This window comes from Vipera berus (genome assembly GCF_964194415.1).
Source record: "Vipera berus genome assembly, chromosome: 6".
NCBI classification, from domain to species: Eukaryota; Metazoa; Chordata; class Lepidosauria; order Squamata; family Viperidae; genus Vipera; species Vipera berus.
The window spans coordinates 26,553,074-26,575,848 of NC_138208.1; the positions used below are offsets into that span (position 1 = coordinate 26,553,074).

At 35.3% G+C, this 22,775-nt stretch overlaps 1 protein-coding gene across 7 annotated transcripts in view; it reads left to right on the top strand.

The window, feature by feature from the left end:
• Positions 1 to 22,775, top strand: part of LOC308670263 (ankyrin repeat domain-containing protein 26-like) — a 137,341-nt gene that overhangs the window by 36,173 nt on the left and 78,393 nt on the right. For 4 of the 7 annotated variants that reach the window (XM_081331674.1, XM_081331675.1, XM_081331677.1 and 1 more), the window contains 12 exons: positions 204 to 306; positions 3,034 to 3,050; positions 3,150 to 3,225; positions 3,324 to 3,368; positions 3,790 to 3,972; positions 6,950 to 7,002; positions 10,682 to 10,860; positions 13,187 to 13,315; positions 14,147 to 14,180; positions 15,703 to 15,844; positions 19,237 to 19,450; positions 20,291 to 20,474. In XM_081331674.1, coding sequence (XP_081187800.1) covers positions 204 to 306; positions 3,034 to 3,050; positions 3,150 to 3,225; positions 3,324 to 3,368; positions 3,790 to 3,972; positions 6,950 to 7,002; positions 10,682 to 10,860; positions 13,187 to 13,315; positions 14,147 to 14,180; positions 15,703 to 15,844; positions 19,237 to 19,450; positions 20,291 to 20,474 — 1,359 coding nt within the window. Of the gene's footprint in view, positions 1 to 203; positions 307 to 3,033; positions 3,051 to 3,149; positions 3,226 to 3,323; positions 3,369 to 3,789; positions 3,973 to 6,949; positions 7,003 to 9,285; positions 10,013 to 10,681; positions 10,861 to 13,186; positions 13,316 to 14,146; positions 14,181 to 15,702; positions 15,845 to 19,236; positions 19,451 to 20,290; positions 20,475 to 22,775 lie in introns of those variants that run through there. The other 3 variants (XM_081331680.1, XM_081331679.1, XM_081331678.1) reach the window with 3 other exon arrangements.

Here is a 22,775-nt window from a genome sequence, read left to right on the forward strand (position 1 = left end):
TTACAATCTATAATATGAATGTCTGTTCAAAATTTCTTAAAAGCTAAACTTAAACCTTAAATTGCTTTTATGTTCTCTGTAACTAAAAGCTTTCATAATATGTTCAGAAATATCTTTCTTTTCTGTAAAAATATAAAGATAAATAAAATGCGTATATGACTATATTTGTATGTATGTTTCTCACATATGTGTGTTTCCAATAGTGTACTTCAGAAAGCCCCAGGAAACTAACTATTAATTCTTTGCCTACATCTCCTGCCAAAACTGGAATACACATGCACAGTATTATAGAAGAACCATTTAATGGTAAATTTGTCATAAATTATCTTTTTTGTTATATTAACATATATAAATATTGTAAATGTTTTTCAGTCATTTAGATATAGAAAATATAATGGATATATTGCCAGCAAATTTCCATAACTGAGTAAAACTTTATCCTGGGTCTGCCTGATTCAAGTTATGCCTTATTGCACAGGTTTTATACACACACACACACACACACATGAGTGTGTGTATATGTGTGTGTGTGTGTATAACTTCTGCAATAAGTGTGTGTTTGTATATATATATATGTATGTATGTGTATATATGTGTGTGTGTAACGACCTTCGTTCGTTTCGCCGGGACCTAAAAACCTGGCTATCTGGCCTGGACTGAGGGGTTTTAATGATTTTAAATTGTGATTTTGACTTTTGGGGGCTATACTTAATTTAATTTAATTTTAATTTTATATTGTATTGTTTTTAAATGCTGCCCTGTAAACCGCCTTGAATAAATAAATAAATTATATATATGTATGTGTGTGTGTGTGTGTGTGTGTGTATATCCGGCCCGTGAAGTGGTTTCATGTGGCCCGCGAAGCCATCCTGGAAACAATAAGGGAACGGCCCCTGCTGCCTTGGCCCTGGCCCAGGCCAGCTGGGAGCCAATGTACAATTTTGTGGTGGTCATCTATGCTGAAATACATTCAGTCTTAGCTTCACAAGGCTGTCTGGAAACAGTGAGGGACAGGCCCATGCCGCGTTGGCACTGCCCTCTGGGCGCAGGCTGGGGAGGTATCACCCTTTGTGAGGAATGAAGAAATGCACCATCGCCTGGAAGTGGCCAGCATGTGACCCTGCCTACTTTGGGCAGGCTAGGGCCTGGGCAGCATTGTGCTTCTCTTCAGATTCGTGCCATCCGGCTCAGCCTCTTGGCACTGTCAGGAAAGTGCCCCACTGCCTGCCAAAACCGGGCAGGCTGGGGGCTGGGCAGCATTGTGCAGGTAACATCGACTCTTATGCTGCTCATGGCATCCCCTCCCCCAGAACCCACCAAGCCGGATATGTGAAGTAGGCGAGGGCCATGTGCTGGCCACTTCCAGGCAATGGTGCATTTCTTCATTCCTCACGAAGGATGACACTTCCCCAGCTGCGTTTCTTGCCTGTTTTTCTCCCTGCCTCATCTCAAATATTTTCCCACCACTCGAAGGAAGGAAGGAAGGTGAGGGAGGGTCTGAGGGAAGTCCTGCCTTAGTCCTTCCCTGCTGCCCTTTCACCATCCCCTTGCCCCCTCCTCCTGGCCTATCCTGGGGGGTCTCCAATCCTATTGCTAAGGAAGGTTTGGATACAAAGCCAGGTCTCCTCACATGGAGAGGGAGTGGGCCTCCCTTTTGACTTTGCCCTCATACCCATCATGAGCAACCTGGCTAAGGAGAGCAAGCACAGCAGCAGCAGCCTTGAGGAGGAGGTAGGTGCAGCTGGCCGCCACCTTGGGGAAGTGGAGCTAGGCTTAGTGCCATGGGTGCTTGACGGCTGGGCTGGGCATTTGACCTCCACGCCACCATCCAACCCCCCCCAAGGCCTGAGAGGAACAGTGAGGCTCCTCCAGTGGACCATGCCTTGGCCCCGGTCCCATCTCCTTCTGCCAGAGACCCTCAGATCTGTCCCACTCCTGCCCGGGCCCCCATTGGCACCTTTGATGCGAATGATGTAGAGCTGGCCACGCCCACTCAGTAGGCCACGCCCACCCTGGCCACACCCACCCACCCTGCCAAGGCAACTACAATGCTGATGCAGCCCTCAATGAAATTGAGTTTGACACCCCTGGCCTAACCCAAGGCCATCTATAGGCAGTAGCCACAGCAGTGGCAGCTCATATTTGTGTAAATTTTTTGGCTTTATTCTCCCTTTATTCTTTGTTAGCAAGCCAAAAAATTTACACACAGACACACACACACACACACACACACACACACACATATATATATATATATATATGGCAATATTTATCTGTTAATCTCCATCAGCCAAACTTAATTCACAGCATTATTGTGAGAGTAAAATAGATTGATGGACTGCTATGTATGATTGAAATGGATTCACATTTGTAATTTTGTTACTGAAGAGGCCAGTATTGTCATGGAAATTTATCCCAAAATATCATTTTGTCAGTGTTTCTTACTTCCAGATATCTTTCAATAGAATATTTTTAATCCATTAAAATATGTCATATTGTGTTCTTGTTTGATAGATTTTTATAGTAATTTTATTAAAGGCTACGACTTACAATAATAAAAACTAATAAATGGACAAAAGAATAAAAGGAAAAGAAAAGAATATAGTAAAGAAAAAGAAAAGAAAATATAAAGAATTATCACAATTTATCACAATTTCTGAAAGTGATTAGTGTCAATCTGGTTCCTTTTAATGCACTTACTGCTGTTTGAGCAAGATGACTATTACCTTGTCTCCCACAGCTCTAGACCCATCAAAGACCTGTTGTCTTGCAAGAAGCAACTGTCTGAAGCACCTGGGGACGATCTCAAGTCTCCTTCTCTGAACAGGACTTACAAAGAGCAGGTCTACTTGCCAGCTCTTCATTCTGCTCTGGTTATTGGCTCTGCTTTTTTGGAGCTGTCTCCAATTTGTCATTTTTCCCTGGAAGTTTTGTTTGTAACAAAAAATATAACATAATACAAGTTTGGGGTTCACACAAATTTAAAAGTTACGGTATATTATCTAGCTAACTTGTTTCCCTCTTTTTTCCTAGGTAAACCAGGTTTGCAGGTCAGTACTACTTTTGTTACATAAAATGAACTTTATTTAAATATTGCTATTACTACATTGTGGTTTGTTATTTCATTCTTTGCCAAATTATCTTTATAGCAAAAGATCACAAAAGAAAATCTGGTATCTCCTGCTGCTGTTTTAAAGAAGGCAATCATAGAAAAGCAAAAATCAGGTAATTTTTGCTATAGTAGAGTATATGGGGCTTAAAATATTATGTCTTACATATTGTTGCATATTTTATATTCTAATATAATTAATTTCTTCTTTCAGATTTAATGGAAGAACTTGGTTTGGATGAAGCGGACGATATTGAAGGTCCTCAAATACTTTATGCATATTTATGTATCATAAATTTGAAAGTATTTGAGAACATCAATTTTTGCCATGTATTGCAAAAAAATAAAATAAAAATTTTCTTATGAAACTAAATGTGGCATCCTCTTAAAAAAAAGACAAACCACAGATAGTTTTCTCTTAAACTATAGAAGATTGAATTCTTTTCATTTGGGCTAAATGTAATTGTTAAGTCAATTTTTCCCCAGTACCTATCAGTATTTTAAGAACCAAATGCTGATATATTACAAATGTAGGAATGTTTCAGCCATATACTTTTTTCTTGTTAACATTGGCAACCTAATAGATCTTTATATTACTTGATTTTATAATATATTGGATTAACATTTGCAAAACTATTGTAGTATTACTGCTTTGACCTTTTTTTCTTTTTTGTTGTTAGATACATCTGACTGGGATTCTACCAGCATTTCTCTTAAAAGCACTCCATGTGTTAAACCATCTGACAGGATTATGTTAGAAGATCATGTAGCTCCTAAACAATTCATAGAAACAAACGTTGCACCTGAAATCTCTGCCCCTGTGAAGGAAGACTCAGATACTCAAAACATAATTTGTTCAAAAGGTAGCAAAAATCAAAATTTTGTGCAAGAGGAGGGAGAATAATTCTGATCACAATTTAGATAACCCTAATCCGAAACAAATAATTCATTGTTTCTTCCACTCTTCTACTGGAAACATTCTGACATCCCGAAGTGACTCAGAATGATAGTTTATTCTAATGTTTTGCTAATTAGAAAGCAAGTTTTTTTCCTTTTTCTGTAGAAAAAAAATTCCTTCCTAGAGAAGATTGAAATCTAATAAAGCCTTCCATTGCCTACAGATAGAGGATGAAATTTTATTGATTTTTTCTTCTTATATTTCATTAATACATTAGTCCACAGGCAATAGTAACTGAAAGAAAAAAACAAAGCAGTATGTCCTTTCCTGGGTAGAATTCTGCAGTTGTTTCAGTCATTTGTTTCTTCATTCCATAGTGAATGGATAACCCAGCATCCATAAGATTGTATAGCTAAAATCTAGTGACAAAATATTTATATTTGAATTTAATTTCAATAAAGGTTTAAGTGCAGGTTTCCTTTGAAGCTGCTTTCCAAATCAAGCGATCACCTCTGCATATCCTCTAATTTTTGTTCAGATGTACCAGTCAGATTTGGCATATGTTACTGGAAGACACTTCCTCCAGTAAGCTCACCAAAATTTTGGGAACTTGTGCCCAAGAATATACCTTTCTGTTTACTATAGCATACTCTCACAAAAAGCCACTTTGGGTTTTTCTTACCCAAAATTCTTGTGAATAAGATTCTTCTGACTTTGGCTTGTTACAGGGATACTTTTGTTTTAAAACAATACGAAGCAAATTCCATTGCATTTTTCCTTTGATGGGAAGATTCAACATTTGTCTTCATTCACAAATCTGTCTGTGAAGATTAATCTGAATTGCTTTGCATAAACCTAATGGATAACCATGTAAACCTTGAAGCTGTCTAAAAATGAAATCAGACCTTGTGCTCCATTAAGAAATAAGAGAAATCAAAATTTGGGGTTTTGAATTGCTTGTAATTATATTCTAAGTTATAGATACTTTGACTGAAAAAAACTGCAATAATATTTAAAATACTCCATATTAAATTCCCTTATGTGTACAAAAGAATGGACCCAAATAGAATGAACTACAAGACCTCAGACTGAAAATGCATATCAGGAGCTACATACATGAAACTAAGTTGGTGAAACTGTAGTTTCTGCCTTTTTACATATCTATTTTTCAGTATCCTAAAATGATATTCAGAAGTACAGTGTATTCAGAAAGTATTCAGACCCTCTTCACTTTTGTCAATTTTGTTATGCTGCAGCTTGATTCCACAGTTGTTGAAATTCAATTCTTTTTTTAATCCGCACTGAGTACTCTTCTCAAGCTCTGTCAGGTTGGATGCTGACTGTTGGTGGACAGCCATTTTCAGGTCCCTCTAGAGATGTTCAATAGGGTTCAAGCCAGGGCTCTGGCAGGGCCACTCTAGGACATTCACAGAGTTGTTCCTCAGCTACTCCTGTGTTGTCTTGGCTATGTGCTAGGATCATTGTCATGTTGAAAAGTGAACCTTCAGCCCAGTCTGAGCTCCTGAGTGCTGTGGAACAGGTTTTCATTGAGGATATCCCTGTACTTTGCTCCATTCAGCTTTCCCTCAACCCTGACCAGTCTCCCAGTCCCTATTGCTGAAAAATACCCTCACAGTATGATGCTGCCACCACCATGCTTCGCTGTTGGGATGATATTAGGCAGGAGTTGAGCGATGCCTGGTTTCTTTCAGACATAACGTCAAGAATTGAGGCCAAACAGTTCAATCTTGGTTTAATCAGACCAGAGAATTTTGCTCCTTGTAGTCTGAAAATCCTTCAGGTGCTTTTTTGCAAGCTCCAAGCAGATTTTTGTGTGTTTTGCACTGAAGAATTCTAGCCATTCTTCCATAAAGCCAGATTGGTGGAGGGCTGCAGTGATGGTGGTTCTTCTAGAACTCTGTCCCATCTCCACACAGGATCTTTGGAGCTCAGTCAGAGTGACTATCAGGTTCTTTGGTCACCTCTCTTACCAAGACCCTTCTCCCATGATTGCTCAGTTTGACCAGGCAACTAGCTGTTAGAAAAGTCCTGGTTGTGCCAAATTTCTTCCATTTGAGAATTATGTAGGCCACTGTGCTTTTAGGAATCTTCAGTGCAGCAGAAATTTTATTGTAGCCTTCCCTAGATCCGTGCCTTGCAATAATCCTGACTCTGAGCTCTACAGGCAGTTCCTTTGACCTCATGGCTTTTGCTCTGCTACACTATGCCTTGTCAGCTGGGAGGCCTTCTATAGAGAGGTGTGTGCCTTTCCAAATCATATCCAATCAATTTAATTTACCTTAGGTCGACTCCAAGCAAGGTGTAGGAACATGTCAGCAATGATCAAGAGTTGTTGCAAAGGGTCTGAATACTTATGCCAATGTAATCTTTCAGGTTTTTTTCTTTTTAATAAATTTACCGGCATTTCTAAAATTCTGTTTTCACTTTGTCATTATGGGGTATTGAGTTTAATGAGTAAAAAATGAATTTCAACAACTGTAGAATCTGGTTGCAGTATAACAAAATTGACAAAAGTGAAGGGGGTCTGAAACTTTCTGAATACACTGTATATATGAGAAGCTACTCATTTCTTATAAATATATACCGTATGCTCATGGTATATGAGGACAACATGGAATAGCAGAATTAGGCAAAAATAAGTTGTACTAGATTTTATGCTTTTCTTTATAGAACAAACAAATTTGAGTAGGAAATTAACAGATAAAAGCTATTGAGTACAACTTTATTCTTTATGTACAAGGTTCACTTGCTATGCCTGGAATTTTTTATTTGGTAATATTCAAAATTCACCTTCACTGTGAAACAATTATCTATATTCAACCTCATCTTAAGACAAACATATCTCGTAAAGGTTTTCAGAGTGCAGTGCAACTAACAAATTATAATAATTACAAGTATGTTATCCAACATTTTTATTATAGGTCAGCAATATAGTGAACACAAAATCATCAAAGAATTTAAAAGTAAAGGCAAGGTAAGTATGCAAAGTTCATTTTCATATTGATATTTCTTTGTATTATATGGCTGAAACAAATTTTAACATTTAGTTCTGAAATTAAAGGCACATTTAATACTAGCTAGCTATCATTAAAATGAAATGAAGGAATATTTATCCTGTATCATTAACTTTTTATTTTGTAGTTGTGAATTATGGAACTCAATGGTGTATATACAAAAGGAAAAACTAAACGCTCTGCTTTTGGGACAAAAATGGTACCAGGATGGCTTTCTGTTTCTGTGTAGTAATTAAATTTATGGAGCTTTAATTCACATTTATATGATTCCCTGTACGTTAAACCATCAAGACATACTATTTTCTTACATGTTTCCTGACATATACCTTGGCACCAAAGCACAAAGTTTTAATTTTCTTATTCTAATCTGTTTTTTCCAATCTATGATTCATTATATAAAAACAAATTTAATAAAATTTATTATACAAATAAGTATAAGATTATATATCTCTCCTGTCCTTTGTCTGTCCACACCCAATTTTAATATTAAAAATTCCTTCCTAGCATGATAGGTTGCCTTCCTCAGTCTTAATATTCCAAATTCATGGACTTAATTCTTAGATTCCTTAGCAATGGGGAATTGGTAAAATCCTGAGAGTGAACGTCTATACATCTGTAGTGTATTCAAATTAGGAAATATTATGATGAACTGTTACTTGTTTAGAAATTATAGAATCTATTAGAACCAATGAATTGCTTTTAATCATGTACACATATTCTTGAGCTAACAGATACCTCTGGGAGCTTTATTCATAATGATGTTCCTGGAGAGGACCTGTTAGTCACGTGACCTGAAAATACCCTACTTAAACCAGGCAGATTGTAGCTTGCAGATTAAATTTAGGAGTTTCCTCTGGAGCTGTTTCCATTGGGTAACTTTGCAACTGTGCAATTCAACTGAACTAATTTCTCTTCCAGCAGAACAACAGAATTGTGAAATTGGCACCTTGTAAGGTTTTTACAAATACTATGAAATTATATTAGATTAAGTTGTGCTTTGTTGTGCTGTATAACAGCACTGCTAAAAGAAGTGTACCGTAGGTATCAATTTGACACCAGACTAGAATCAGAAATTAACAATTCCAAATTCAAAAATTTAAATAACTTATTGCATTGATACTTGAGAATGGTAATTGAAAGAAAATCATTGTTCCTGCTTCATCGGGTCACTACTATGGACATTAATTTGATACCAGCTTTGGAAAAAAAATTGTCATCCATTCTCTGGAGTACCTTCCTACCCCACTTCAGATGTGCTGTACCTTATTCAGTCTCAAAATAGAATTTTTATTTGCATCTGTATTTAAAGATTTGGTAGAATTATGGTCCTTTTAATCAGTAATGCTGATTATGACACATGATTATGCTTGGTATTTATGGTCCATATTGGTGATAGCGGTTTTGTTACACACTGGCAAGAAATAATAATGTGTACCTGATAGGTCATATCAAAATAACTTTTAAATATAAATGTAATAAAATTTCTATGAGAGATATGTTCTGCAGTTGCAAAAGATGACTCATAAAGTTCTAGTAATTGGTACCACTTCTAGACCATTTGCACAGGATTGTTTTCAGTTTGGGAGGGCCATCAGTGAGATATTGACTGAGTTGAGAAGAGGCTACGTATTATTGGACACTCCTATCCCATAGAGGATACCAGATGTGAAGAATGCTTATTATTGATTTGAAGATTATGACCTCCAATAGATAGTGAAGAATCTGGCTCTGCTTTTTTCCAACTACTCAATTAGAGGGACTCTGCTAGCATAGGATTGACAAGCAATTAATTATGAATATGTCATGACAAAAAAAGGAAAGCTATTTTAAGTTTAATTATTATACTGTGCTGCCATGAAATTCTTTTCCAAACGTTTAAATTGTGTATTTAATAAAAATATATAATTGAAAAAATATTTTGTAAACCAAATTTTTTTGTTACTCTTAAAATATTCTCAAAATCAAACCCTTTATGACATTTAAAACAAATTTAACACATTGGTTTTTGTTTGTTAATTTTTTTCTATCCATACTTGCTTGCATAAGGAAAAATGCCTGTTAAACACATCCAGCTCTGTAGAAAAATCAACACATGAAAAACAGAGTGACAAGACTGAAATCGAATATACTCATGATGAAAATGTAACCGAAGCACTCATGCATAGTGAAGAAGCCCATAATGACTGCAATCATTTTGATTCAATACACTGGGAAGAAAAATATGAAAAAATGTGGGTTGCAAATGAAAAAAAAGAAGTTAAGGCAAATTTTAAGAGTATTACTGCAGAACTAAAACAGATGTTTGGTGAAATTAAAGTTTATGAGAAAACAAGTATCACTCCAAGCAAAGCAACATCACAGGATGGTTTCTGTTGTGCAGTAGAAGGCATAAAAGAAACATCACTTCATCTACAAAACATAAAAATGGATATTCAAGGAAAGGGTGACATTAAAGATGTAAGATCTGTCATTGCAGAAAGGGAATTAAATACTGATGACTGGAACACAAATAGGAACTCATTATCTAATAATGCAAAAGGAACAAAAGTAAACAGTGAAGAAAAGAGTAACAATACAATTATACAACTGCAAGCAAATGTAGGTGAAACTAAAGCTGCAAAAAAATGTCTTGAATATTCATTGCAAAGTCATGAGGACATTACCAAAGATAAAACTATAGATGCTAATCAACCAATTGCCTCCAACAAGTTACTTAAACATATTAGTGTAACAAAAAATCCAGGTGAAGAAACTGAATACCATTTTAATAACAGTATCAATAGTTGTAAAGGTACTGATATTGAAATCGGAAATAAAGTGACGAATCATAAACAAGTATGTCCTCAAGTATCCAAAAAACGTCTGGATGAAGAATTAGAAGGTGATGTTGCAAGATTTAAAAATCAGGTAGGAATACTGCATTCAGCTTTCCTCGCTTTGGAGAAAGAAAAGACCCAACTGCAAAAAGAGGTAGAGAAGTGCCTGCTGCTTTTCATTCTTTCATCTTTCTTGCATTTCAGCCATTCTGTTTATTTCAGCTCTCCAGCACTATATAAAAAAGCCTTTATGTGTTGGCTTCACATAACAACGCTAATGTGAATGTGGGAAGAAATTACACCTTTTTCATGCATTTTCTTTTTATTTTAAGAACATTCAGAAATTGAAGTATAATACTGTCATAACAAAGACTCAAATAGCTCAGTTTACATAGGTGCAACTTCATTAACGAACTGCACCACTTTAATACTAATTATAAATTTGATCCAAAATGTGAAACCGGCTTTTGAACAGGTTCTTAATTGATCTTTCCATTTCTTATCATACTTGCCTAACACTCTGTGTGAAATATTACTATCTTTGATTTAGTTTCTGTAGTACAATATTGTTGATCACTTTTTAAAATAATTTCTGTATATAATCAAATGTGTGTTTCTAATGCATTTTGCCTATCAGTTATATGATTTTTCCACTATTTCTGATTAGACCATACTAATTATTATTAATTTGCAATCAGTGTTGAGTATTTTCTTTTCTAGAGCTGTTCTGAAATCTTAAGCAGAAATCTATAATAGAGCAAATAATTTTTATTGATATTTTTATTGCTGTTCTTAAATCAATATTGCAACATCACCGTTTTAGATTGAAGAGGAAAAAATAAAAAAAGAATTGGAATCCAAAGGAAAAAAAAATGCTAATGCTGAAAAGCTGCCTGTGAATAATGATGAGAAAATAGAACAAAAGCATTCAATAAGTGAAATCCAGTATATTGCAGCAGAAAGTATTTTCCCAGCAGATAAAAAGGAAGTAATTTGTCTAGGGTGAGTATAGTAATAACATTAAGTTGATTCTCTTATGTGAACTGACTTGACTAATTTTTATGCACTGTTGCAATGTACTAACTTCCTTTGAAACTTTGTTGCGTTGTTTTCAGCTACTTAAGACAGACAATATTACAAATATAAGCAAAGCATAGATAGTTATCTTAAGACAGACTGTTAGTTTAACTGGATGGTCATTGTTTAAAATCATTGTTTTCTCAAGTATTGTTATTACACTAAGTTGCCTTAAAAGTTCTACGATCAGGAAATAAGTTCACTTAAAATATTGTCCCAAGCCCTTTCTCTGGTGTCGTGACTAAAATTGAGATCTTTTGTTTCCAAAGTTTTTCATCCATCATTAAATTATAGTTTTTCTTCAAATTTTAAAGTAACAATTAGAATAAAGGTGAAGTCAATTTCAAGACAGGCTTGATTCCTGTCACTATTTCCACACAATTTTCTTTGCAGTATTATCAATGTAGTTTATCACTGATACTTTATAGGATTTTTTCTTTAACTTGATATAGCCATCCAAGCATTAATTAGGGCAGCGGTCCCCAACCCCTGGTCCATGGAGCGGTACCAGGCCACAGGATTCCAGAAACCAGGCCGCGTAAACAAGCAAAGCCCCATCCACAAGATGCAGGCAGCACACAAAACCACACCCCTTCTGGTTGACGGAAAAACCTCTCTCCACGGAACCGGTCCCTGCTGCCCAAAATGTTGGGGGCCTCTGAACTAGGGTCTATTCTCCTTAGCTTCTGAAGTCAGCCAGGATCAATCAGATGCAATATTTTATATTTTTAAAATAAATATAAACAACTAAAGTAACCAAAATGAAAGCATCGTGCATCAAAATATTTACCTTTTGTGTGATTGAAAATATTTTTACTGATAAGCTACTAATGGGAGCTACTAATGCTATCAGAATAGCTAAAACTGATTAAGTACAGATTGTCCTCGACTTATGACGACAGTTGAGCTGAACATTTCTACTGCTAAGTGATACAGTTGTTAAGTGAGCTTTGCCCCATTTTATGACCTTTCTTTCCACAGTTGTTAAGTGAATCACTGAAGTTGTTAAGTTAGTAACATGGTTGTTAAGTGAATTGGCTTCCCCATTGACTTTGCTTGTCAGAAGATTGCAAAAAGTAATCACATGGCCCTGAGACACTGTAACTGTCATAAATAGAAATGGTCATCAATCACTTTTTTCAGTGGCTCTATAACAGTCACTAAACGAACTGTTGTAAATTGAGGACTACCTCTATTGGAGATCAGATTAGGAGCTTGTGAAGGGTGACAGGATTCCATCCTGTTTCTTTTATAGAGTTGTCAGAAACTTCTTTATACATTCTCCTTTTCCCTAACTATGAAAAGCACTCATTTTGCTTGTTAGCATAATCACAGTTAGTTCAAATTTCCACCGGTGGTGTCTGCTTGAGATATTTTCAACATGAAGGGCCTAAGACTTGAAAGTGTAATTGTATGCAGTAGCTGTTCTGGCTTTTCCTCTCCTTGGTAGTGAAAGCTCTCTTGTGACAGAAATCTTCCACTCTTTATAGAAAGTGATGAGAGTGATGATGACCATAGATTCCAATTTTAGTATTTGGGACACGTTATTAAGGATGCAGAGAACAAAATTGCCTGAACAAGTGTGATCAATAACACCATTTGACTCAGAGAGCAGTCTATTATAATGGTTAAAGTGCTAGCCTAAAAACCAGGAGACTGTGAGTTCCATGCCTCCTTTAGGCATGAAAGTCAGTTTGGTGACTGTGGGCCAGTTATTCTTTCTCAGTTTAATCCACTTCACAGGGTTGCTGTTATGGGGAAAATAGGAGGCAGGAATATTAGGTATACTTGCTGCCTTGAGTATTAAATGTATATAAATGGGGTAAAAATCTAATAATGAAATAATAATTGTTATCTGCCCTTCAGGACTCTTAACTTGATTTTATATATGGTATTCATGTATTGATACAGAAGTATTTCAGTTTAGACACAAGTGAGGACCAAAATTCCTTTGATTCAATGAGAAGCATTATGATAGATGCTTTGGGGCTTCATTTCAGATTTTCCCCAGATGCGTACACCTATATGTTATTACACTGATACAATTAACACTTTATTCAGTAGAACTTTGATTCCTAAATCCAGTATGCGGTCAGAGATTAGAAACTTTTGCCATTCTTTGATTCTTAGTTATATGTCTTCATTTTTATATTTTATATTTATATTTTATATTTTAACTTTTTGTAAATAAAATTATCTTTAAATATAGTGTTTAATTATTATTATTATTATTTTGAAAAAAATCCTCCAGTTTAAAAGCTACAAGAAAAAGTGAAAATAAAAGGCGGAATTCTAAACAGAAGGTCAGTCAACAGCTTTCTAATAATCTACATCAGCCACAAGATGAGAGCAGTCTGAGTGAAGCATCTCTTGAAGAAAGGTATGGGTATCTTTTTTAAGAATAAAGGTAAAATTCTGTCTCATTTGGAATTAGGCCTGTGATACTTCCAAAACATATTAAAATTATATAAGAATGCACCCTTGAGGGCACTGTACAGTAGCTATGCTCCCAAACTTACAAATCAACTTTTTGAACCTAAAGGAAGCCTACACATCATCATAAGCTGCAAGCGTCCAGTGCGCTCCCACAGAGAGGGCCTCCTCAGGGTGCCTCCGATCAAAGAATGCCGATTGGTGGCCCCCAGGGGGAGAGCGTTCTCTGTGGGTGCGCCAGACCTATGGAACCGCTTACCGGTCGAGCTCCGGATGGCCCCCGACCTTCGCTCCTTCCGGCGTGATCTCAAAACCTTCTTTTTTGAACAAGCTGGCCTGGTCTGACGGGATGGGGTTGGGTTTTTTTATAATTAGTTTTAACTTTTAATATGTATTAATTACTACGGGCATAGTTGTTTAATCACTTTTTAATTTTTGTATCTTGTTTTTTATTATGTATTGCCCTGTTCACCGCCCTGAGTCCTTCGGGAGAAGGGCGGTATACAAATTAAATTATTACTATTATTATTATTATTATTATTATTATTAAAAAGACGAAACTGACCAAACTGTTTCTTAAAGGAATCATGCTGGAAGTCTGCTTGATAGTGGGAAGATCCATAGAAATTCATAGATCTCTAGGCTGCACTTCTGCTGCCCTGTTAAGCTCATTAGATTCAGAATGGATGGTCTAGGTAGGATTAGCAGACCTACATTTTCAGAATTTCAGGATAAAAATACATTAAAATCTTAATATAGTTTTTATACTTATTTTCAGATATCCAGCCAAATCTGTGAGTGGAAAAAATAAGGTAGGATAAAACAAGCTTGCAAAATGTTGCCATCAACTATACTCATATTTTTAAAGCTTTTAAGTGAAAAGCATAGTAGGTCAATTTAGATTTGATTTTTAGCAATGCTTTGGTAAGACAGATAAATCGTGAGTTCTCGGTATTCTTATCAAGTACTTCCCAAAACTATGGAATGTATAGTTTGATTAACTACAAAATGAAGATCAGTAAGATGTTGTATCTCCACTGTCACAAGTACTAAAAAGTCTACAAATAGACTTTTGAATAAATTTTCACTAGTTTTTTTTAAATAAGCCAACTTTATCCCTCTAAACTCTCCACCACAATCTCTGCCTCATTCCTAATATTTATTGGTAAATATCTGTAACAGAGATTGTCAGACTGATTCACAAAACCAAGGTGCAATATAATTAATACCAGAATTGATTAAAAAAATTATAATATACAATTATAGTACAGAAGTGAACAGAATTAAGGAATACAGTTGCAGCTTAAATATTATTTTTAAAAAGAGAGTTCTTTCTCTTCCCTGATCAATCAGAGTGATATTGTCTCCATCACCTTGTCTTCAGATAAAAATAGGTACCCCCAGAACATGTAATATTCATATATGTCTCCTGCTTTAAATTTAGGTATCATCGTCAATACCATCTATTGATTTCTTGTAATAGTGATACCAAAATTGCTAGCTGTGGTCCAGGATTGAATGTAGCATATTTTCTTTGCTATATTCCTAAGCCTTGGACAGAATTCTTTTGAGCATTGTATGCAATCTTATTGTGCTTATATATCATTGAATGTAAGCAGTTAATAAAGAATGAAGAAGCATAAAATTTTGAGGGAAGAAATGAAAGATTTTAAAAAGCAGGAATAATTGTTTATTTCCCTACATGTGGCTGCTCACAGATTTAAATTAAAAGTTGGAATCAGAGCAAGCTATAGAATTAGAGAACATATTTTGACAATAATTATGTAGAAATAAAGAACTATAGGTCATTGAGGCTTTAACAAATTGGTTCCTTGGGGAAGCTCTGCAACTGACAAGGCAGATTCATCAAACACAATTTAGAATGCAAAAGAATATAACTTAAATATGGAAGCTTCCACAGAAAGCAATACAATAGCTTTGTATACTTCAGTATAAATGATTTAAATAATAATAATTTACAGTTAAAAGTATAGTCCTTTATGCAGACAGATATTGATGGGTTTATGTCTCCTGGTTATAATATAGGGGTAGTTATGACTGTTAATATTACGTGGATTTATTAGAAATACTATTTTGTTAGCTATCTGAAAATCATGATTTGATGTGGCATCTAATTAAGCCAATTAACATTTGTAAAATTTTAGAAATACTATTTTGTTAGCTATCTGAAAATCATGATTTGATGTGGCATCTAATTAAGCCAATTACCATTTGTAAAATTTTCCTAGTAGTATTAAAAGTTAATAAAAGAGAAATGAAGGACATTTTGATTTAAAATATAATTATGTTTAATTCTACTTGTTTCATTTATAGCTTTATAGAACATTGAGTATTACTAATGATCTGGATGACTTAACTCCATCTTCAGAGTCAACTGCAGAGGATATTGAGTCACTTTCTTCCATTTACAAGGAAGCTATAGTGCTGATAGAAGAACTTAGTTTAGATTGTAAAGGTGAGCAAATTTGTTATTGTCAAGCATAAATGTTTTCTTATGAATACAAAATAGATAAGTGTTTCTTGGATAGCTGCTTTTTATCAAGATTTATCAAGGTTTTTGTCTCACCTTCCAGATATATAATGAAAAAGAGTCAACTAATCAAATAAAAATCCCAGCATTCTCAGCCTGTGTGACAATTGGCTGTACTGGTTGAAAATAATAGGTGTTGTAGAGTCTATTTTAGAATTTGAAAGTTCATTTAGACTACCATTGCACTGAGTATTAGCATTTTCAGAAGCAAAAATAAATATTTTTCAACTATCAAAATAAAAACAAGAAAGTCCAGTTGCCTCTTGAAAAAGCACCTTTGGGACAAGTATGATTTGGATGACTGAGTATCTCCATATCAAAGAGGATATTGGAAATAGTAGGTTTTCCTTTTCTTTTAAAAGCAGTAGGGGAGTTATGTGGTTTACAGGTATATCTTCTAGTCACATAATTTACTACCATCTAATTATGTCAATAGTGATTCCCCTTTTTAAAAGATTTAAAGAACTAGTTAAAAAACTTGAATTTATCTTCATCAGTTTTAGCAGATTAATTAAAACCAAAAGCAAGAACTTATCTGTAGTATCCAAAGTCATTAAATAATAAAGTATTAAAATGCTAAGAACAGATGCCTTATTTAAATATTATTTGATATTTGGTAGTTGAATTTACAATTCCCATACATCTCTAAAATTGAATAATCTTTAATCTCTTCATGCCAGCTTTTAAAAGTTACCACATTTTGTGTTTTTCCACATTAGTTAATAGTAAAGGTAAAGGTTCCCCCGCACATGCGTGCTAGTTGTTTCCAACTCTAGGGGCCGGTGCTCATCTCTGTTTCAAAGCCGAAGAGCCAGCGCTTGTCCAAGGACGTCTCCGTGGTCATGTGGCCAGCATAACGATGCCAAAGGCGCATGGAACGCTGTTACCTTCCCACAGTAGTGGTCCCTATTTTTCTACTTTCATTTTTACGTGCTTTCGAACTACTAGGTTGGCAGAAGCTGAGACGAGTAACAGGTGCTCACTCTGTTACGCGGCACTCGGGATTCGACCCGCCAAACTGCCAACCTTCTGATTGACAAGCTCAGCGTCCTAACCCACTGAGCCACCGCGTCCCTTACATTAGTTAATAAGAGGTCATTAATAATTCTGATTTAGGACATGAGTTGAGCAGGCTTTGATTTAGTGTGAGCTGAAGATTGATGTTTTCAAACACTGCAGTCAATTTTAGAGGTACGTATGTGTTCACACATGCTCACAAAAGATAACATAGCTATACTTTAAGAACGTTTTTAACAAATTAATGGATAACATGAGTGGGATTATGTTGTAATTTGGAAACTAATTCCCAATAGCAATTAATATAGCAGACAATAAGGCAAAGCATTAGGGAACTGATTATTTTTTAAGTCTGTATTAAAAATATAATCAGGGCTGCTGTCCTAATCAGTGGGACGTCCAGAAGGCATTAATATGAGAACAAACATTCTGGAATTCCCTGACAAGATATACTTCCACAAAATGCCAGATTTGCCTCAAAATTACATGGTCCAAAAGAAGTTTGGCTTTGTCTGAAGCAAAACAATTTGTATTAAGATCACAATTTTGTAAAGCCTCAACTGGCACAAATAAAATTTTGTGTATCTTGCCCTTTCTCTAGTTGGTGGCTGACAAGAGAGGTTTTACAGAAACTTATTCTGTATAACAGGGGTCTTCAAACTTGGCCCTTTTATGACTTGTGGACTTCAACTCCCAGAATTCCTCAGCCAGGTACCTGGCTGAGGAATTCTGGGAATTGAAGTCCACAAGTCATAAAAGGGCCAAGTTTGAAGACCCCTGCTGTATAATATTCCTTACCCCTAATCTCAGTCCTGCTGGAGGAAAGACAGCACCATCAGTAGTACATCTGAAAAATGAATCCCTTTGAAATGGAGGAAGTAGGGTTTGTGTTAGGTATTCTGGCATTGTCAGTTCTCTGCATTACTACTAGCACTTCACCTGGAAGAATATTGTTATATTATCTGACAAGGTCACAAATACAGTGATCCAGTTGCCAATTTGCCCCAGTTTGCCAGCTTGCTAATGAGTTTTGGAGAAAATCTTTTGCTGTTACTGGCTTTTTCCTTGCTTTGTAGATAAATATAAGGATTATGTTGTGATATAATTACAATCATTACATTACTGTAATGTAATATAAGTAATTTAACTTAAAGAACAAAGTCAGCTAATATACTCTGCTTGAGTTTCAAAAATTATTAATATGGATAGATATTTGTGTGTGTGTGTGTGTTTTTCATTAAGTTGTAATACAAAACATATATTAAAAAAGTGAAACCACATTGTTTCCTCAGTTATACTTTATTGATTACAAATACTTACACATTCAAATGCTTACACAAGAAGGAAAATGGCCCAAAGAAGATAAGCAACTCTGGAAGTTAGAATACGGAGCTTGTTTTCATCCTAGGCTATCTGGTTGGCCCAGCCCTTTTACTAATTTTGAGAATGGTGACCTAACAGATCTTCTGGAATTGACCATGCTATGACTTTTTTGGATAGCTTTTCTATGCCCTTGGGTTCCAAGGAATTCCTGAAACAGGATTTGGACACCCTTTGCTATTGTAAAAAGATGGCTTTCTCAACTTTGTGATCCTCCGGAATAACTGAAGAAGTCTCAGTTTGACTATTTACCGAGATAGAGAGACCAGGAGAGTAGTGGAGGTGGAAAAAGAGAAGCCTTAACAACAAGGAATGAGGGGGATGCTTCCTATGTCTCATGCATGTGTCTCTTCAGTGAAATTGAGAATGAGTATATGATGATTTCTGAGGAAGGTCTATATTATGCTTCTGCTGTCGTTGGGACAGCAGAAGTGACCAAGCAAGTATAATGTTTCTACTATGGTCTATAAGGGGTGATAAAGTTGGTGTTTTGCTTGCTTTTTTCTGGCTGTGAGGTGACCCTATTATCAATGCCTGATCATCTCCCTGTCAGCCATAAGTTACTTCCTTCTTGCCTTCTGCAGGAGTTGGAGCTCTTCAAACCTTTTGTTCTTCATGTCCCATTCCTTTCAACCCCCAACATTTGTGACACTCCACCTCAAAATATGCTCATGATTCCCCCCAGCGATCATAATTCACATTTTTAGTATGTTTATCCTAAAGCTAAGTAAATTTGTCCATGTATTTTTAAAAAGTAATTGGATCCTGCTTCTTTCTTTGTGATTGAGCCATTGATTATTTCTTAGTTGCAATTAAGGAAAACATCTGAGTATTTTTGCAGAGGATAGTGTGTGTCATTCTTTTTAATCAAATATCATTTTGGATGAACAATGTTAACACGTGTTTTTTCCCCAAAACAGATTCTGTAAGTCTCTTGAAAGTTCAGAATATATTTCATGGATATGAACGACTAATTGAACATGAGAAGGGACGTTATACTCAATTGCTTGAAAAAGTAAAAAAAACTGAAAAACAGAGAAATGAATGGCAAAAAAATCTGGAGGACTTGAGAGAGATGAAATCTATATTGGATCATCAAAAAGTACAATATGAAAGTGAAATCACCAATCTGAAGTAAGAACTTTTAAATAAACAGTTGATTTTGGTATAATTTCCCCAAACGAATCATTTATTTTTTATTATTTATTAAGCTTGTTTGCTGCCCAACTCGCCGCAAGGTGGCTCTTAATTTCTGTTTGGTTGTTAAACCATGCAATATTGTCTGGAATAAAAAGAAAGTTCAAAATTTTAATGAGAAATGTATCCATTGGAAATTAAATGACAGATTAAAATATTTGATTCTCAATATTTAAATTATTTTTTTAATAATGAGACTTTGAAGTTTTTTCAAGTGTTACATATTTTATATGTATAACTAGCATATTAGACTTCTTATAGCCTGAGAAAAAAGCTCTTGTAAATAAGCCCAGAATTCTTCCTTTTTCAGGAAAACCTAACAGTGCATGGTTAACGAGCAGATCAACACATCTATACCCCCCCAAAATTAGGGGTAAATTGGATGCTAAACTATACATAGCCAGATGTCAAGACTGTTGTAACATAATTTCCCTTCAATAAATATGGTTAAAGAAACTTGGCTTTTAGCTGCTAAACCCAGCAATTTCAGTTGTATAAAGAACTGAAGACTAGAAGTCTTCAATATAACTGTTGTCTTCAATTTCTAAAACTTCAGTTTGTCATATTTTCACTTCACTACTTTGGCCAAATTGTACAATCTCTAATTTTACATTCATGATGTTCTCTCTCTCTCTCTCTCTCTCTCTCTCTCTCTCTCTCTCTCTCTCTCTCTCTCTCTCTCTCTCTCTCTGCTAGTTCCATTTTACACATACGTTTCTTTGCTTTTCATATATTTATTGAACAAATCTATTTTAAATGCTTACTCATGTATTCCAGATTTTGTCTGAAACAAGAGGAAGAAACAAGAAAGGGTGCTGTAATGCTACAAGAGAAAAATCAAGAGCAGTTAAGGAAGAAAGATGAGCAGTACTGTACTCAGATGGAAGAAAAACAACAGCTTGAATTGATTCTGAGAAACAAAGAAATGGAGTTAAAAACACTAACAAACCATCTGAAACAGGTCTGATTAAATCAAAATATTTTTTGAATTATTAAAATAAACATGTTCAAGTTTTCTAATAACTAACATTTTAAAATAAATATTAATACACCTTTTAAAGCTTCTAGAAAAGCATGCTTCCCAGAAAGACCAGGGCTGTCCTTTATAGAAGAATAGTGCCTATCTGGTAAATCCTTTGCTCATCAGCAAAAAAACCAAGCAGTATAAGTGTTAGCAATTAATAGAACGAATGTAAACTGGCAATGCCTGAGAACATTTAATATCCTCTCTAAGGTAGCAGCACTTTTATCGCTACCCTGTTAATAGAAAGGGAGCAAAAAAAAAAAGAGGGGGGATGATGAAGACGGTGAAATTTTGTGAAAGTCCTTAAGTAGTTTACACTTGAAATACTGCTTGGTACTCTCATCAATCGACAGAAATACGTTTTGTAGTTAAGAGTTTTGCACTTTTTTCTTTCTTTCTAATATAAATTGACTTATACAGGTAGCTCTCATTTAATGACCTCTTGTTTAGCGACCATTTAAATTTGCAGTAGCATTGAGTGGTGGTTATGACCAGTCCTCAGAGTTCCAGTTGTTGCAGCATCTCCACAATGATGTGATAATCATCAAGACATTCACCACCTGTTTTACAATTATGATGTAACCTACAGCAACCTACAGTTATGTAACCATGATTTTCAGCTTTTCCTGTTGGCTTCTCCCAAGCAAAGTCATTGGGGAAGTCAGCAAGAAATCCTTGCTTAATGACCCATTTAACAGCAGCAGCCAGGATTGGTGGAACTTCTGTCACTAAGAGGCATGGTCATGTAATGTCATATTTATGACTGCATTGCTCAGCAATGGCAATTCTGGTCCCAATTGCCATTGTTAAACAAAAACTACTCTAATGTGATTTTCAAAAAGGTCCCCTTTATTTTAGTATTTTATACTTGAATAAATATTATTGTTGAAATTTTAGAAAAATCAGTTAAATATAAAAATATACACATACAAAAACACAATTTAGGATAAGCCTTTTTTAAATTGCAGGTAGCAGTAACTTCTATCTTCTATGATGAGCTGCCTTTTTATTTTGAAAGACATTTTTCTATTAATCTCTGTACTTTGTGACAGCTCTCAGACATTCTGTCCCATGATAATTTTTGCTAATAGCTGCTTTTTATCTATATCTTTCTTTTTCTCATAAAGTTTAACAGTGGCCCAGCAATCTGCTGGCCAACCAGTTGCACAAGGAAGCCCTGTAATCTCCCATCTGTTGACTTCAGAGGTAGTTAGACTGCTGTCAAGGGTAATAACCATCGATCACCATGGCTTCCATGAATTGGTCCAGCCTGTTTTTTGAAGCAAGTCAGTCTGGTAGCTGGCACCTATCATATGGCTGCAAATTACTAAGTTTAATTCTCTGTTGTGTAAAAATAGTATTTTCTTTTATTTGTCCTGATCTTTTCAGGTTCATTGGATAATCTCTGTTTCTAGTACTTTGGGAAGCGGAAATTAGCTTCTCCTTGTCCACTTTATTCCACATTATGTGTAATTTTAAACAATTCAATCGCATCTCTTCTCCTTTGTCTACTTTGTAGACTAAAAAGTCCCATTACAGCCTTTCCGCATAGGAAAGCTGTTGTGATCATCTTAGTTCCCCTTATTTGAACCTTTTCTTGTCCACTATTATCTGTTTTGAGGTGCAGCAGCCAGAACTGCACGCAGTATTCCAGCTATGATTGCATAATTGATTTACACAAGAATGTTATATTGGCATCACTCTTTCAGTGTTATTTCTTATTCACAGCATGGTGTGGCCTTTTTTACAAGAGATATACTTGTGTCAACAACTATAATGAAATGTTTTCAATTACTTCAGGATCTCTTTTCTTTATCATTCGTGTTGAATGATAACTGCTAATTGGCGGCTCAGTCCCCAGTTTCCTGATGTGCAGATAATTGTTTGAACCTTTTTACAGCCCATTATTGTTTTTATCATTCTAAACAATTTAATTTAATCAGCAAATTTTGCTGTTCCACTAGTCACATCCATTTCCAGATTATTTATAAGTATGTTAAATATTTTAAAAAGCACCAGTCCTATGACAGAACCCTGGGAAGTGCTGTTAGTTATATCCATCCATTGTGAGAAATGTCCATTTACTCCTATTATTATTTCCTATTCTTTACCCAGTTGTTATCCAAAAAAAGATTGTCCTTTATATTCCATGCCTGTTAAGCTTGCTGAGAAAACTTTGATGACAGATTTTATCAAAGGTTTTTTTAAATAATAAACTAAATAATATTGCTGTCTCAG